General features: G+C 47.5%; 2 protein-coding genes across 6 annotated transcripts in view; one reads left to right on the top strand and one right to left on the bottom strand.

Moving 5' to 3' along the window:
* LOC142303866 (U3 small nucleolar ribonucleoprotein MPP10-like) overlaps positions 1–4572 on the bottom strand; it is a 45456-nt gene extending 40884 nt beyond the window's left edge. Inside the window, exons 1-2 of the mRNA XM_075345678.1 lie at positions 4446–4572; positions 217–880 (exon numbers count right to left, since the gene is read on the bottom strand). Coding sequence (XP_075201793.1) covers positions 217–880; positions 4446–4528 — 747 coding nt within the window. The 5' untranslated portion in view covers positions 4529–4572. The remainder of the gene's footprint in view (positions 1–216; positions 881–4445) is intronic.
* Positions 4573–4629: 57 nt separating this feature from the next.
* The window catches only part of FAN1 (FANCD2 and FANCI associated nuclease 1), a 109760-nt gene continuing 98200 nt past the window's right edge, over positions 4630–16189 (top strand). For 3 of the 5 annotated variants that reach the window (XM_075345675.1, XM_075345676.1, XM_075345677.1), the window contains exons 1-3: positions 4630–4827; positions 14357–15567; positions 15930–16070. In XM_075345675.1, coding sequence (XP_075201790.1) covers positions 14379–15567; positions 15930–16070 — 1330 coding nt within the window. In that variant the 5' untranslated portion in view covers positions 4630–4827; positions 14357–14378. Of the gene's footprint in view, positions 4828–13829; positions 13929–14356; positions 15568–15929; positions 16071–16189 lie in introns of all 5 variants that reach the window. The other 2 variants (XM_075345674.1, XM_075345673.1) reach the window with 2 other exon arrangements.

The following is a 16189-nucleotide window of genomic DNA, read 5'->3' on the forward strand; positions in this document are numbered from 1 at the left end:
ATTTTCTGGTACAATTTCAAGGGTGCCATCACTTTCAGCTATAACTGAGTTTGGCTGGAGACTCACAGATGGCACAGATATTTCAGTCCGTACTGATGACACTGGCCATAAACAGAGCAGATCTGTGTGGCGCTAAGTCCCGATTCCCCTTCCACGCTCTCTGATCTGGGTTTAGGACACTCATTTGAAATGTAACACTATATAAAGATATTTTACCTTTCTCATTTCCTTGATCTCAATCTCTTCATCTTCATCATAAGAGTCAATATCTTCAAAATAATCCACCTCCTCTTCATCATCATCATCATCTTTATTCTTCCTATCATCTTCCTTCTCAGCCGCCTCCAGAAAAGCTTCCATTTCTGACAACTTAAAGAACTGGTCATCCACTATGGATTTTTCGACATGTTTCCTGGCACCTTTTTTACTGGATTTTTCCTTCTGTTCTTTTTCCACTTTGTCAATGTCAAAGTCTATATCTGAGTCATCGTCGCTGTACCTTTCCACTGTGGTCTTTCTGCTGCTTTTACCAAGTGATAGTTGACTACGTCTTCCTTTACGTCCATGTTCCTCTGTATTTTCTGTTGCATCTTCTGAAGCTTCTTCCCCCTGGTCTATCTCAGATAAGTCTTCCTCTTCATCCGATTGCTCGAGTAAATACACATCCTCGTCTCTCACCGTCTGGCTGACTGCCTTACTGAAGTGGCCAAGAACGGCGCTGTTCTGAAGCTCCAGCTGCTGCCAGATTTGCTCTTCATCAAAGCTTTCAGTCACCAGTTCATTCAGAGGGCTCCCCACCAGGGTGGCACCTTCAGCTTTATGCAAGTCATACAAAGCTTTGGTTAAGCTTGAAAACTCAGAGGCCAATCCTTCTTGTACACTACAAGAGAAAAAAAAAATGGAAAAAGTCAGCAAAGAAAATGGAACCATCAGCAAGGTGCAGTCACGTTTTTCCAATGAAAAGTTTAAGGCTACTTTCACACTTCTGTTCATCGCAATCCGCCGCTATGGAGAATAGCGCAGTCCGTAACACACTGCACTATTCTCCATAGACTTGTAATGACGACGCACTTTTATGCAAGAGTCTGCGTTTCATCTGCTGGATGACACTGCGTCGTTATTTTGACGCAGCATCGAGCGGAGGGAACACTACATGTAGCGTTTTTTGGGTCGTTAAAATAACGCACCTTGACGGATTCCGTTGGAATCCGCCAAGGTGTCTAATGATTGTCTATGGTGGCGGATTCCAACGCTATGCGCTAAGTGGAGGAATCCGCTGACTGATTCCATCACGTTCAACTGAGCGTGCTCAGCATGTCCAGCAGAACGATCTAAATAGTTTAAAATCACTCCTGGTCTCTCTCCCCCCCCTCCCTCATACTTACCGATCACGGGTGCTACGCTGCACGGCTGTCACAAAGCTCCGGCGGCATTTCCTCTTTTGAAAATTCCGGCCGCTCATTATTCCATCTAGTATTCACTGCTTTCCCTGCCCACCGGCGCCTATGATTGGTTGCTGTCAGACCCGCCCCTCCGCTGAGTGACAGCTTTCTCACTGCAACCAATCACACCGGTGGGCAGGTCTATATCGTGCAGTAAATTAAAAAAAAAAAAAAAACGGCGTGCGGTCCCCCCCAATTTTGATACCAGCCAAGGTAAAGTCACACGGCTGAAGGCTGGTATTCTCAGGATGGGGAGCCCCATGTTATGGGGAGCCCCCCAACCTAACAATATCAAGCAGCAGCCGCCCGGAATTGCCGCATCCATTAGATGAGACAGTCCCGCGACTCTACCTGGCTCATCCCGAATTGCCCTGGTTTGGTGGAATCGAGGTAATAAGGAGTTAATGGCAGCAACCCATAGCTGCCACTAAGTCCTAGATTAATGATGGCAGGCGTCTATGAGACGCTCCCAATGATTAACCTGTAAGTGAAAGTAAATAAACACGTACACCCAAAAAAATACTTTATTTGGAATAAAAGATAAAAAAAACACCCTCTTTCACCACTTGATTAAAATCCCCAAATACCCCTCCAGGTCCGGCGTAATCCACACGAGGTCCTGCGACGCTTTCAGCTCTGCTACATGAAGCTGACAGGAGCGACCAAAGAACACCGCCGCTCACTGTGAGCTTCATGCAGCAACTGAAGGGAGTCGCGCTGTCAGCGGGAACGACACTGAGGTAATGCCTGTGTGTGTGCGGTGATGATGGCTGCGGTAGTCCCGGGATGTGTGTGATGATGATGAGTGCGGTAGTGCCTGCGTGTGCAGTGATGATGATGGCTGCGGTAATCCCGGGATGTGTGTGATGATGATGAGTGCGGTAGTGCCTGCGTGTGCAGTGATGATGATGGCTGCGGTAGTCCCGGGATGTGTGTGATTATGAGGAGTGCGGTAGTGCCTGTGTGTGCAGTGATGATGATGGCTGCGGTAGTCCCGGGATGTGTGTGATGATGAGGAGTGTGGTAGTGCCTGCATGTGCAGTGATGATGATGGCTGCGGTAATGTCGGGATGTGTGTGATGATGATGAGTGTGGTAGTGCCTGTGTGTGCGGTGATGATGATGGCTGCGGTAGTCCCGGGATGTGTGTGACGATGAGGAGTGTGGTAGTGCCTGCGTGTGCAGTGATGATGATGGCTGCGGTAGTGCCGGGATGTGTGTGACGATGATGAGTGTGGTAGTGCCTGCGTGTGCAGTGATGATGGGGTCTCTCTCTCTCTCTCTCTCTCTCTCTCTCTCTCGCGCGCGCGCTCGGCTAAAAAACTTAACGCAACGCGTTATTTCCCAAGAATCCGTTGCCTTTATATCACACTATTTGCAAGGCATCTGTTACATGCGCCCCACAACGCAATGCAACGGATGCCGTTCAACGCAAGTGTGAAAGTGGCCTAAGAAAACCTGTTCATTTTCCAGGCATGTCTGTTTTATTAAAGATGATGTGTCAGCAGAAATATGTCACTTCTTCAGCAGGTTTAAATGCTGCTGTTCTCCTGATCACTTGTGTTGATGCTTTTATTCCTAGCCCCTCTTCCTGGCTATAAATCTGGTCTTGTTAGCCAAGGAGGCGTGAACTTCAAGGAGTCATGTGTAGGGAAGACTTGAGCATCAAGCTAACAAGAGTAGACTGACATACAGGGAAGCGAGGCCATGTTAGAGAAGGCGAGCAGCAGTGACAGGTTATCTTCTACATGCAATACCAATTCTGGAGAATCATTCCCCTGATCCCTGCATTATGCCATTCTTGGTATTCCCTCTAAAAATTCATGAATAAATGTACAAGATCTCAGAAAATCGGTGCAGCAGGCTTTTTTACTTTAGTACCAGTGATGAGCGAGCACTACCATGCTCGGGGGCTCAGTACTGCTCGTGTACGGAGTATAATGCAAATCAATGGGAAACTGGAGCATCTTTCAGGAAGATCTTCTTGAAAAATGCTGGAGTTCCCCATTCACTTCAATTATACTCCAGTCTGCCCCATGTGAGGACAGGAGAAGCTGCACCAAGTGCTCACCGACCAATGCAGGGCTGACCGGTCACATCTCTCCTCATCGCCATCACTTTTGCCACCATACTGTTATTTTTCAATTCCTGTGCCTACGGCCATTCTGAGTGCATATTGTAGAAATTTTCTTAAGTGTTATAGATGACAACCTCATCCTCTGGGTTGATACAATAAAAAGAAAACATTTTCGTTTTGACGCGTTCCAGGGCCCAGAATATATAGTTAGATTTCAAGAAGAAAATGGTTTGTTTGTTGTTTGTTTTTTTTTTCTAGCAGGATGACTTGACTTCATTCAAGCGGTGTATTCTTTTCACAGTGTGGGATAAATCTGATCAAATACTATTTGGGTCATTAAAGATGTGGCTATGCCAGCGAGGCTGTACAGCTGTCACAGCACCATCCACCGCCACAGCACCATACATCAGCAGAGCTGGCACCGCGCCATACACCTCAGCACCGTCACAGCTGGCACCACACCAAGGACCGCCACAGCACCATGCACTACCACAGCTGGCACCGCGCCATGCAGTCACAGCGCCATACACCTCCACTCCACCATGTCATACACCACAGCACCGTCACAGCTGGCACAACACCATGGACCGTCACAGCACCATACACCACCACTGCATAATGTCATGCACCACAGCACCGTCACAGCTGGAACCACACCATGGACCGCCACAGCACCATACACCTTCACTCCACCATGTCATACACCACAGCACCGTCACAGATGGCACCACACCATGGACCGCCACACACTACCACAGCTGGCACTGCGCCATGCACAGTCACAGCACCATACACCACCACAGCACCATGCACTGCCAATACGCCATACACCACCACAACACCAATCACTGCCACATGTGACAACACGCCATGCACTGCCACCGCCGGCACCGCGCCATTACAGCGCACAATGGCCGCTCACTGTACCTCAGCAGCTGTTCCGGGCGGGCACCCACGGCCTCCAGCACCCCTGCACACCGCCATAGCCTCGGCCGTAGCAGCTCCGCCATCTCCACACTGTAGTCGGCTCCGTACAGGTCTCACGTGGACAGAATGTCGCCGGAAGTGCAACAGCTACACAGCTCCGTCCGGAAACAGCTGCAGCTCAAAGGTTCCTACGTCCACCTTCTTCCTCCTTCTCTACCCATTCACAACGAGGTCTATGCGGCTTTCTCCATCCTCCTCTACAATAGCGATACTTTGGGGGATTTTTTTGTACTAGTTTTGTAATATGTAACATTTTGTCTGTTTACATAAAGCTTTGTTTGAACTCTGGACGCAAGATGGCGGCCTCCCTGCGGTGTGACAGGTGAGCAGGAGCCTTTGCACGTGTGTATATGTATATATCTACGCTATGATATCCTGCACTGGATGTATGAGGGGCGCGTGTGCTGGGCGGAGGGTCCAGGCTGTGATAATGAGGGGCAGGTCAGGAGGTAATGTTATTACAGGAGAAGCGTCTGTTATTGACAGGGGCTGTCAGCTCCAGAAGTCACCCATCCTAGACAAGGTCGTCTTGGAGGACCCGACGTATCGCACAGCCCATAGGTTGTAGTGCACACTGTGTAATCCCTCACATGTCCTGCAGGGGAGCTGTGAGCGATCTCCCCAATACAGACCATCGCTGGAGGCTACGGGAGCCGGATTATTGGCTACTAGTTTATGGGCACAAAATGGGTGGAAACTAGTGATGAGCGAGCGCTACCATGCTCGGGTGCTCGGTACTCGTAACCAGCAGTTGGATGATCGGACGGACGCGACTAGAGGATGAAATGTAATGGAGGTCAATGGAGAATGTGAGAATCTTCCAGCAAAATGCTCGAGTTCCCATTGACTTCCAATATACTCCGTACATGAGTCAAGCCCGTCCGCGCACCAACTGCTCACTCCTCACTAGTGGACATATGTTTTTATTCTGACCCGCCCATTTATACAGCCTCCGGTCCAGTAAATAAAGATCTCAGCCCAGACCACATCCACTTCTACACACCTCAGCCGGGACTTTCAGGTGCTCACCTCTCCCTAGTCCTGGAATTCCCTCAGCTCCCAGGCACTACCAAAGGTTCCCTGTTACTGGAACTGTGCCACACATATTGTCAGGAGGACCTTATTAAAGGGGCTGTCCACTTGAGCTGATCTTAAATTCTCGACAATGACCACTAAACTGTGTATGAAACGGTGCCGTGTTAGATGCTTACACTGTACAGTCATGGCCAAAAGTTTTGAGAATGCTACAAATATTAATTTTTACAAAGTCTACTGCTTAAGTTTTTCTAATGGCAATTTGCATATACTCCAGAATGTCATAAAGAGTGATCAGCTTAACAGCAATTACTTGCAAAGTCAATATTGGCTAAGAAAATGAACTTCAACCCCCAAAACACATTTCAACATCATTGCATTCCTGCCTTAAAGGGTGGAAACACATCTATGCGAGTAAAATTGGTCTGACTGGGCTGAAAAAAACTCGGCTGATTTTAGTTCACGTTAGGTGCGAGTGCAACGCAAGTGCGATGCTATTTCTGAATAAATTAATGATTTTACTAGCGTGTGTAATGCGTGTGTAATGTGTGTGTAATGCGTATTTTTTACTATTTCATCTGCCATTCAGCGCTGCTACATGGCCGCTGACAGCAGACACAGACAGCCATGTAGCAGAGTTGAATGACAGCAGACACAGACAGAGCCGCACAATCAGAATGAACTCGGGTGAACTTAACCCGACTTCATTGTCATGCTGCGGCTCTCTCTGTGCCGCGTCCTGATTAGCGGTCACCAGTGAAGGGCTCACCTGTGACCACTAATCCCCCGAGTGACTGAAGTTAGCAGCTCTCTCTCATACTCACCGATCCCCGGCGCCGCGCTGCACGGCATTCACACTGCTCCGGCGGCTTTTACTATTTTGAAAAAGCCAGCCGCTCATTAAACAATCTCGTATTCCCTGCTTTCCCCGCCCACAGGCGCCTATGATTGGTTGCAGTGAGACACGCCCCCACGCTGAGTGACAGGTGTCTCACTGCACCCAATCACAGCAGCCGGTGGGCGGGTCTATACTGTGCAGTGAAATAAATAAATAAATAATTTAAAAAAATGGCGTGCGGTCCCCCCCAATTTTAATACCAGTCAGATAAAGCCATACGGCTGAAGGCTGGTATTCTCAGGATGGGCAGCTCCACGTTATGGGGAGCCCCCCAGCCTAACAATATCAGCCAGCAGCCGCCCAGAATTGCCGCATACATTATATGCGACAGTTCTGGGACTGTACCCGGCTCTTCCCGATTTGCCCTGGTGCGTTGGCAAATCGGGGTAATAAGGAGTTACTGGCAGCCCATAGCTGCCACTAAATCCTAGATTAATCATGGCAGGCGTCTATGAGACACCCTCCATGATTAATCTGTAAGTTACAGTAAATAAACACACACACATGAAAAAATCCTTTATTAGAAATAAAAAACACAAACACATTCCCTCATTACCAATTTAATAAGCCCCAAAAAGCCCTCCATATCCGGCGTACTCCACGGACCTCCAGCGTCGCTTCCAGCATGAAGGTGACAGGAGCTGCAGAAGACACTGCCACTCCGGTCACCTCCAAGCAGCAACTGAGGTGAGTAGCGCGATCAGCTGAGCTGTCACTGAGGTTAATCGTGGCCACCGCTGGATCCTCCAACAGTGACAGCGGGTAACCTCAGTGACAGCTCAGCCGATCGCGCTACTCACCTCAGTTGCTGCTTGGAGGTGACCGGAGCGACGGTGTCTTCTGCAGCTCCTGTCACCTTCATGCTGGAAGCGACGCTGGAGGTCCGTGGATGACGCCGGACATGGAGGGCTTTTTGGGGCTTATTAAATTGGTAATGAGGGAATGTGTTTGTGTTTTTTATTTCTAATAAAGGATTTTTTCATGTGTGTGTGTTTTATTTACTGTAACTTACAGATTAATCATGGAGGGTGTCTCATAGACGCCTGCCATGATTAATCTAGGATTTAGTGGCAGCTATGGGCTGCCATTAACTCCTTATTACCCCGATTTGCCAACGCACCAGGGCAAATCGGGAAGAGCCGGGTACAGTCCCAGAACTGTCGCATATAATGTATGCGGCAATTCTGGGCGGCTGCTGGCTGATATTGTTAGGCTGGGGGGCTCCCCATAACGTGGAGCTCCCCATCCTGAGAATACCAGCCTTCAGCCATATGGCTTTATCTGGCTGGTATTAAAATTGGGGGGGACCGCACGCCATTTTTTTTAATTATTTATTTATTTATTTCACTGCACAGTATAGACCCGCCCACCGGCTGCTGTGATTGGGTGCAGTGAGACACCTGTCACTCAGCGTGGGGGCGTATCTCACTGCAACCAATCATAGGCGCCTGTGGGCGGGGAAAGCAGGGAATACGAGATTGTTTAATGAGCGGCCGGCTTTTTCAAAATAGTAAAAGCCGCCGCAGCGGTGTGAATGCCGTGCAGCGCCGCGCCGGAGATCGGGGAACGGTGAGTATGAGAGAGGAGGGGAAAATGACCGACAGACTGTGAGAGAGGGACAGAGATAGTGACGGACCGACAGAGAGAGAATAGAGACCGAGAGGGAGAGACCGACTGACAGAGAATAGTGATTGACAGACATTGGGAGACATCGCTCGTTCCAAGTGTTTTAGGAAACCTGTGAGAAATGTATTTAGAAAATCGGATGTCACTAGGATGGTGTGAGTGCCGTCCCGTGACATCCGATTTTTTACACGCTCCCATAGACTTGCATTGGAGAAACTCGCAAAAAAGCAGCATGCTGCGATTTTTTTTCTCAGTCCGTTTCGAACTGAGAAAAAAATCGCAGATGAGAGCTGAATCATTCACTAACATGTGTCCGATTCCAATGCGAGTTTTTCTCACATTGCTCTACTGCGAGAAACTCGCAAGTGAGAAGCAGCCCAAAAGGAGCAGCTAACATTGTTTTAGTGATTGTTCCATTAACACAGATGTGGGTGTTGATGAGGACAGGGCTGGAGAACAATCAGTCATGATTAAGTAAGAATGACACCACTGGACACTTTAAAAAGAGGCTGGTGCTTGGTATCATTGTTTCTCTTCAGTTAACCATGTGTTAACCATGTGTTCTCTAAAGAAACACGTGCAGCCATCATTGCTCTGCACAAAAATGGCCTAACAGGGTAGAGTATCGCAGCTACAAAGATTGCACCTCAGTCAACAATCTATCGCATCATCAAGAACTTCAAGGAGAGAGCTTGCATTATTGCCAAAAAGGCTCCAGGGCGCCCAAGAAGGACCAGCAAATGCCAGGACCGTATCTTAAAACTGTTTCAGCTGCGGGATCGGACTACCAGCAGTGCCGAGCTAGCTCAGCAATGGCAGCAGGCTGGTGTGAGTGCTTCTGCATGCACTGTGAGGCGGAGACTGCTTGAGCAAGGCCTGGTTTCAAGGAGGGCAGCAAAGAAGCCACTTCTCTCCAGAAAAAACATCAGGGACCGACTGATATTCTGCAAAAGGTACAGGGAGTGGACTGCTGAGGACTGGGGTAAAGTCATTTTCTCAGATGAATCCCCTTTTCGATTGTTTGGGACATCTGGAAAACAGCTTATTAGGAGAAGAAGAGGTGAGCGCTACCACCAGTCTTGTCTCATGCCAACTGTTAAGCATCCTGAAACGATTCATGTGTGGGGTTGCTTCTCAGCCAAGGGAATCGGCTCACTCACAATCTTGCCTAAAAACACAGCCATGAATAAAGAATGGTACCAGAATGTCCTCCAAGAGCAACTTCTCCCAACTGTCCAAGAGCAGTTTGGCGCCCAACAATGCCTTTTCCAGCATGATGGAGCACCTTGCCATAAAGCAAAGGTGATCACTAAATGGCTCATGGAACAAAACATAGAGATTTTGGGTCCATGGCCTGGAAACTCCCCAGATCTTAATCCCATTGAGAACTTGTGGGCAATCATCAAGAGACGGGTGGACAAACAAAAACCAACATATTCTGGCAAAATGCAAGCATTGCTTATGCAAGAATGGGCAGCTATCAGTCAGGATTTGGTCCAGAAGTTGATTGAGAGCATGCCAGGGAGAATTGCAGAGGTCCTGAAGAAGAAGGGTCAACACTGCAAATATTGACTTGCTGCATTAACTCATTCTAACTGTCAATAGAACCTTTTGGTACTCATAATATGATTGCAATTATATTTCTGTATGTGATGTAAACATCAGACAAACACAATTAAAAACCAGAGGGCAACAGATCATGTGAAAAAATAATTTTGGTGTCATTCTCAAAACTTTTGGCCATGACTGTACATCCCGATCAGTGGGATTTCCTGCTGGTAAATATTCACTAATCTGATTTTGATTAAACTACAGGGTGGGCCATAAGTATGGATACACCCTGATAAAAAGATGGCTGCCATGGGCGTCACCTGGCCTCAAATGTTTTGCCCCTCTCATGTACTAATATGCCAAGGCCTCTTTCACACGTCCGTGTCTCCGGTACATGTTTGGTCCTTTTCCTCACGTACCGGAGACATGAGCACACGTAGACCTATTAAAATCAATGGGTCTATGCTCACGTGTGTGTTCTGCCATAGACCGTGTGTACGTGTGGAGCATACGTGTGCCGTGTGCTCCACACGTAGACATGTCCGTTTTTCTCCGACATCACGGGTGTCACACGGAACACAAATGTACCACATGGAGGTGTTCCATGTGAAACACACCGGAGAAAATACACGTGTTTGTAAAAAAATAACAAACCTTTACTCACCTTCTCCAGCGTAGTTGTCTCTGCCGCTGCTGTCACTTGCTTCTGACCGCCGCTCATTTTGCTCATTGCATGTTCACTTCACTGCGGCCGGAAGCAGCAGCAGCGGGGAGTCGGCAGGACCAGAGACCGAAGATCAGCACCACGGACAGCAACGCCAGGGACAGGTAAGCAGAAAGTTCCCGTTCTCCGTGTGTTATCATGGATAACACACAGAGAACACACGTGTGGCATAAAAACGGCACACTGCGGACAATACGCACCTTTGACACGTCCGTGAAAAACGTGCGTGATTTTCACGGACGTGTGAAAGTGGCCATAAACAGTAAGGTGATATCAGCAACCACTTCCATTTTATCATCGTGTATCCATACTTATGGCTCAACCTGTAGTGGAAATCCCCTTTAAAAACATACTTTTTCCATAGTAGAAAGCACTTAAAGGTAATCTGTCACCAGGTTTTTACCACCTAATCTGAAAGCAGCATAATTTACGGGCCGAAATCCCTACATCTAGTACATAATGTAGAGGCAGCGATGTGTCTTTTACTGGCCTGCTTAGGCGGGCTTTGCACACTACGACATCGCAGGTGCGATGTCGGTGGGGTCATGTCGAAAGTGACGCACTTCCAGCGTTGCTCTCGACATCGCAGTGTGTAAATCCTAGATGATACCATTAACGAGTGCAAAAGCGTCGTAATCGTATCATCGGTGCAGCGTCGGCAAATTCCATAATTACACTGACGCGACGGTCCGATGTTGTTCCTCGTTCCTGCGGCAGCACACATCGCTGTGTGTGAAGTCGCAGGAGCGAGGAACATCTCCTACCTGCATCACTGCGGCTCCCGTCGGCTATGCGGAAGGAGGGAGGTGGGCGGGATGTTTACATCCCGCTCATCTCCGCCCCTCCGCTCCTATTGGCCGCCTGCCGTGTGACGTCGCAGTGACGCCACACGACCCGCCCCCTTAATAAGGAGGCGGTTCGCCGGTCAGAGCAACGTCGCACGGCAGGTGAGTGCATGTGAAGCAGCCGTAGCGATAATATTTGCTACGGCAGCTATCACAATGATATCGCAGCTGCGACGGGGGCGGGGACTATCGCGCTTGGCATCGTAGCATCGGCTTGCGATGTTGCAGCGTGCAAAGTACCCCTTAGTGTAGTTTTGATAAAATCAATGTTTATTCAGCAGTAGATTATCATTAGAGGACTACTTGTCCTGCTGCCAGGTAGTCCAGCATATTCATGAGCTCTATAACTGCTAGATCTGCAGCAGAGTAAACATTGATTTTATCAAAATGACAGCAAACAGCCCAATAAGTGACACATCGCTGGAATCAGGGTCTCTACATTATGCTGCTCTCAGATGGAGGAGCAAAAACCTGGTGACAGATTCCCTTTTATAATACAGCTTCTCAGTTCAGATGTTTGCGTCTCACACAAATGGTGGCCATTTATTGCAGTAGTGTAGAAGCATCAGGCTAGACAGTACGTCTCATCCCATACTAAGCCCATTCTGCTCTAGTCCTCAAATAACATGGCACAAACATTCGGCATTACTTCTCGATAGCCCTATTTTCTACATGTGGCGTACATCTCTCTATATGCTATAAATCTGCATGTCTAACTCACTGTTTCCAGTTTGTGTAAAATTTCACAAATAATGTCGCACTTCCCAATTACCAATTTTTGTGAGGGAAAAATAAATGTAAATAGTCATTAAACACTTTCTTTGGTGCCGAAAGCCCCGTGCACATGTTCAGTATTTGGTGAGTTTTTTACCTCAGTATTTGGTGAGGTTTTTACCTCAGTGTTTGTAGCCAAAGCCAAGAGTGGAACAATCAGAGGAAAAGTATAATAGAAACACGTCACCACTTCTGTATTTATCACCAATTCCTGGTTTTGTCTTACAAATACTTAGGTAAAAAAATCATCAAATACTCGATAAGTGAATGTGGCCAAAGGGTTTTTTCAGTGCATACAATCATAGCATATCACTAGGACAGTGATGGCGAACCTATGGCACACGTGCCAGACTGGGCACGCAGAGCCCTTTTTGCTGGCACGCGCGCTGTCTCCACATTCAGCCACTTTGCACTGTCGGTGTGGTCGCGCCGACAGTGCAAACTGGTGTTGGAGCAGAGGAGACATCTCTCCTCCTTCTGACATGCCTCCTCTCATGTGCCGCAGGCCTGTTGCCTAGGAGACGGAGGAGCGTCAGTAGGCGGCGCCGGCTTCTTGTGGCCGCGCTGGAACTGAACTGACTGAGGACGCAGCGATGGAGCAGTGCTGCAAGGTGAGTTTTGTTTATTTTATTTTTAAGCTGTGTGCAGCTGTGCCAAGGTGTGGGGGACAGTGCCAGCACAGGGCAAACATGGAGCGCACGGGGGAAACATGGAGCACACGGGGGAAACATGGGAGCGCGGGGCAAACATGGGAGCGCGGGGCAAACATGGGAGCGCGGGGCAAACATGGGAGCGCGGGGCAAACATGGGAGCGCGGGGCAAACATGGGAGCGCGGGGCAAACATACGGAGCACGGGGCAAGAAACATACGGAGCACGGGGCAAGAAACATACGGAGCACGGGGCAAGAAACATACGGAGCACGGGGCAAGAAACATACGGAGCACGGGGCAAGAAACATACCGAGCACGGGGCAAACATACAGAGCACGGGACAGACAGAGTACGAGGCAAGCAAACAGAGCACGGGGCATACATGGCTGCAAGGATGGGGAAAACATGCAAAGATGGAGAGAAACGTGCAAAGATGGGGTAAACATGGCTGCAAGGATGGAGGGAAACATGGCTGTAAGGATTGGGGGAAAACATGGCTGCAAGGATTGGGGGAAAACATGGCTGCAAGGATTGGGGGGAATCATGACTGCAAGGATGGTGGGAAACATGACTGCAATTATGGGGGGAAACATGACTGCAAGGATGGGGGAAACATGCCAGGATGGGGTACATTTAGCAGGAAGGGGGAACATGCCAGTAAGGGGTACATTTACCAGGATGCGGGATACATTTACCAGGATGGGGTGAAACATGAAAGGATGGGGGGAAATATGCCAGGATGGGGGAACATGAACATGCCAGGATGAAGACAAATGCCAGTATGGGGAACATTTAGCAGGAAGGGTGACATTTATCAGGATGGGGTACATTTACCAGGAAAGGGGACATTTACCAGGATAAGGGAACATGCCTGAATGAGGTACATTTACAATGATGGGGTACATTTACCAGGATGGGGTACATTTACCAGAGTGGAGGACATTTACCAGGAATGGGGTAGATTTACCAGGATGGGGCCACGATGGGGACAAATATACCAGAATGTAGGAAATATATATCCGGATGGGGGGGCATGTTTACCAGGAAGTGGCCAGGAAGGGGGACATAACTACACAATGAAAGGGGAGGGGAGTAACTCGTACATCTTTATGGGATTTCAGGATGTTCAGATTTGAAATGTAGATGTGGATTACAGGGTGACCTCTGATTGCATTCCAGGCTAAAATCTCTGTCTAATATGCTGCAATTTTTTTTCCAGAGGGATCAATCCAACTGCTGTGTCTGGAAAGGGCTCAGCTTCAGTGTGTGGTAAGCATGCATGAGCGTGATGCCCCCTGCTGAAGAGAAGACTGCAAAGGTAAGATTACAATCAATTATTTACATAATAGGATTGGTTGGCACTTCGGAAAAAAAAAATGGGTTTAGGGCTACAGTGTGGGCACTCGGCTTGTAAAAGGTTCGCCATGACTGCACTAGGATATGCCTTCAATGCCGACCAATATGAAGCCTGCTTGTAATCCTCTGAGCCGCGTGCTCCATTGACAGGTTATTTTTCAGATGGCCATTGGTTATAATAGGCTGACATAGGCACTTCTCTGCATTGCCAGCATTTAGTTTAGCCACATCGGACATTGAGGTACATTTACGCTCCGTAAGGGTTCTACGAAAACTCTTTAATACAAATGTTGGTTGTGAATTTATCTGCTTGTGTTGCTCTAAATTATGTTGAATATTTGTGCACAGCTTACTCTATATACAGATCTACATTTTCTTCCTTTCTTTTAGATGAAGATATGCTGGACTTTCTATGTGCCCAGCCAGACCTTCTATTTTCATAATGTCTCAAAACAAAACTCCTGAAAAGAAAACGTCCCGTCTTTCCTTATCCAAAAATAGAAAAAGTTTGGCTCTAAACGTTGCTGCATCGCCATCAAAATCTTCAGCCTCTCCATCGATTGTTGCTTTATTCCAGAATGCCCCTCCACCAAAAGTTACCTGTCCTCTCTGTGGGGAGATGGTACCAAGATTTGGCTTAAACAAGCATATTGATGACACGTGCCCCAAAGCACAGGCAGAGAATGACGATGTCATACTGGTTGGTGACACACAGCAGACCACCTTTACCTGTACAAGCCCTCAATTGCCTCTAAAACCTAAGACCTCAATAATCAAAAGTAAGCGTAAACCAGATCCAAGAGTCCAGGTCCAAGTGAATAGTGAACAAGCAAGCCCCTACTTTGGAACAAATGTCTCCAAGAAGGAAGCCCCTCAAGATGTTGAAGTAGTGGCGACTGTACCACTTGGAAGCCTTTCATCCAAACTCTCCAGAAGGTATCGGACTCGTAAAGCAAAGCAGGATGGAAGCAGAGATTTGTTACATGGAGGGGTACAAACTGATGGTTGTGATATCGCAGACGAGACCCCAGACCCACAGGTTCTGGGAGATACAGACTGTTGTGAGGTGCCTTTATCCTCAGCTTCTGACAGCACAAAGAATGCCCATGAAATGAATAAGCCCACACCTGAAAGTGAAGCTTCACCTTCCTCTGCTGAAGTTCTGTCCTCAGAGCAGCTGGATTGTGTAATGGATGAGAAAATTGATGTTTTAAAACGTAAGAAAAGTGGTAGGATTGTCTTAAAAACCAAACCTAAAAAAATGAAATGCAGCGATTCCTTGGAACCCGATTCTGATCGTATTATTGTTAAGGACTTGGACTGTGGTAATAATGCAACAGTGTCCTCAATAGAGGAAAGCAATCACATTCTTCCTGTGGAAGATCCTAATGTACTTGATGAATTTCTTAAACCCTTCAATGACACAGAAATTAAAGTTGAAGCAGATGGCATAACGGAAGCAGTGTCTGTCTCCGGTAGACCGCCGTATTACTTGAGGAACTTTCTCATGGTGCTGGAAACCATCATGGAGAATGAAGAAGACATGACTCTGTTCAGCGAAGAAGACACTCTTGCCCTAACAACATTTTGTCAGCTTTCAGGTACTCTTCTCCAGATTCTCCATTTTAATAACCTTTTCGTTTCTCAATTAGAATTTTTTAGGCAATTTTCTTTGATGGCTTCAGGCTAAACACTGCCTTTGTGCGTGCGTCTCGATAATCAGCCAATGTGCATGCCGTGTTTTTAGGTGTAATTATCTTCTATGGCAGCCTCTTCAGAGTGCCCTCATGCAGGACCAGATAGGTTTACCATGTGTTACTCTACTGTGTTACTACACAAAGTCCAATGTCCAGCTAATGTCATTTACACACTGTTTATAGTTATATAATTTTTTTTCAGTGGTGCATTCAGTTATGTCTTTGTTGACATTGTTTTCTTTTCTTGTCCTGTGTAACTATTGAAGCGGGAGGACAGAAGCTGTACGTTCGTCTCTTTCAACGCAAGCTGAATTGGATAAAGGTGAACAAGTTGGAATACACAGAGATTGGCTCCGATTTGAATCCGTTCATTGACGAGCTGAGTCAGCGTGGTTTTCTACAGACAGGTATTATATCATTTACAGTGTTACTTTATCTCGCTGCTTGTATGAAATATTTGTTTTTATATATTTATTGCAAGACTGTTTGCATGTATGTGACTCAGTGGGGCCATTGTTGTTGCACG

Source organism: Anomaloglossus baeobatrachus, chromosome 4 (genome assembly GCF_048569485.1).
Source record: "Anomaloglossus baeobatrachus isolate aAnoBae1 chromosome 4, aAnoBae1.hap1, whole genome shotgun sequence".
NCBI lineage: Eukaryota > Metazoa > Chordata > Amphibia > Anura > Aromobatidae > Anomaloglossus > Anomaloglossus baeobatrachus.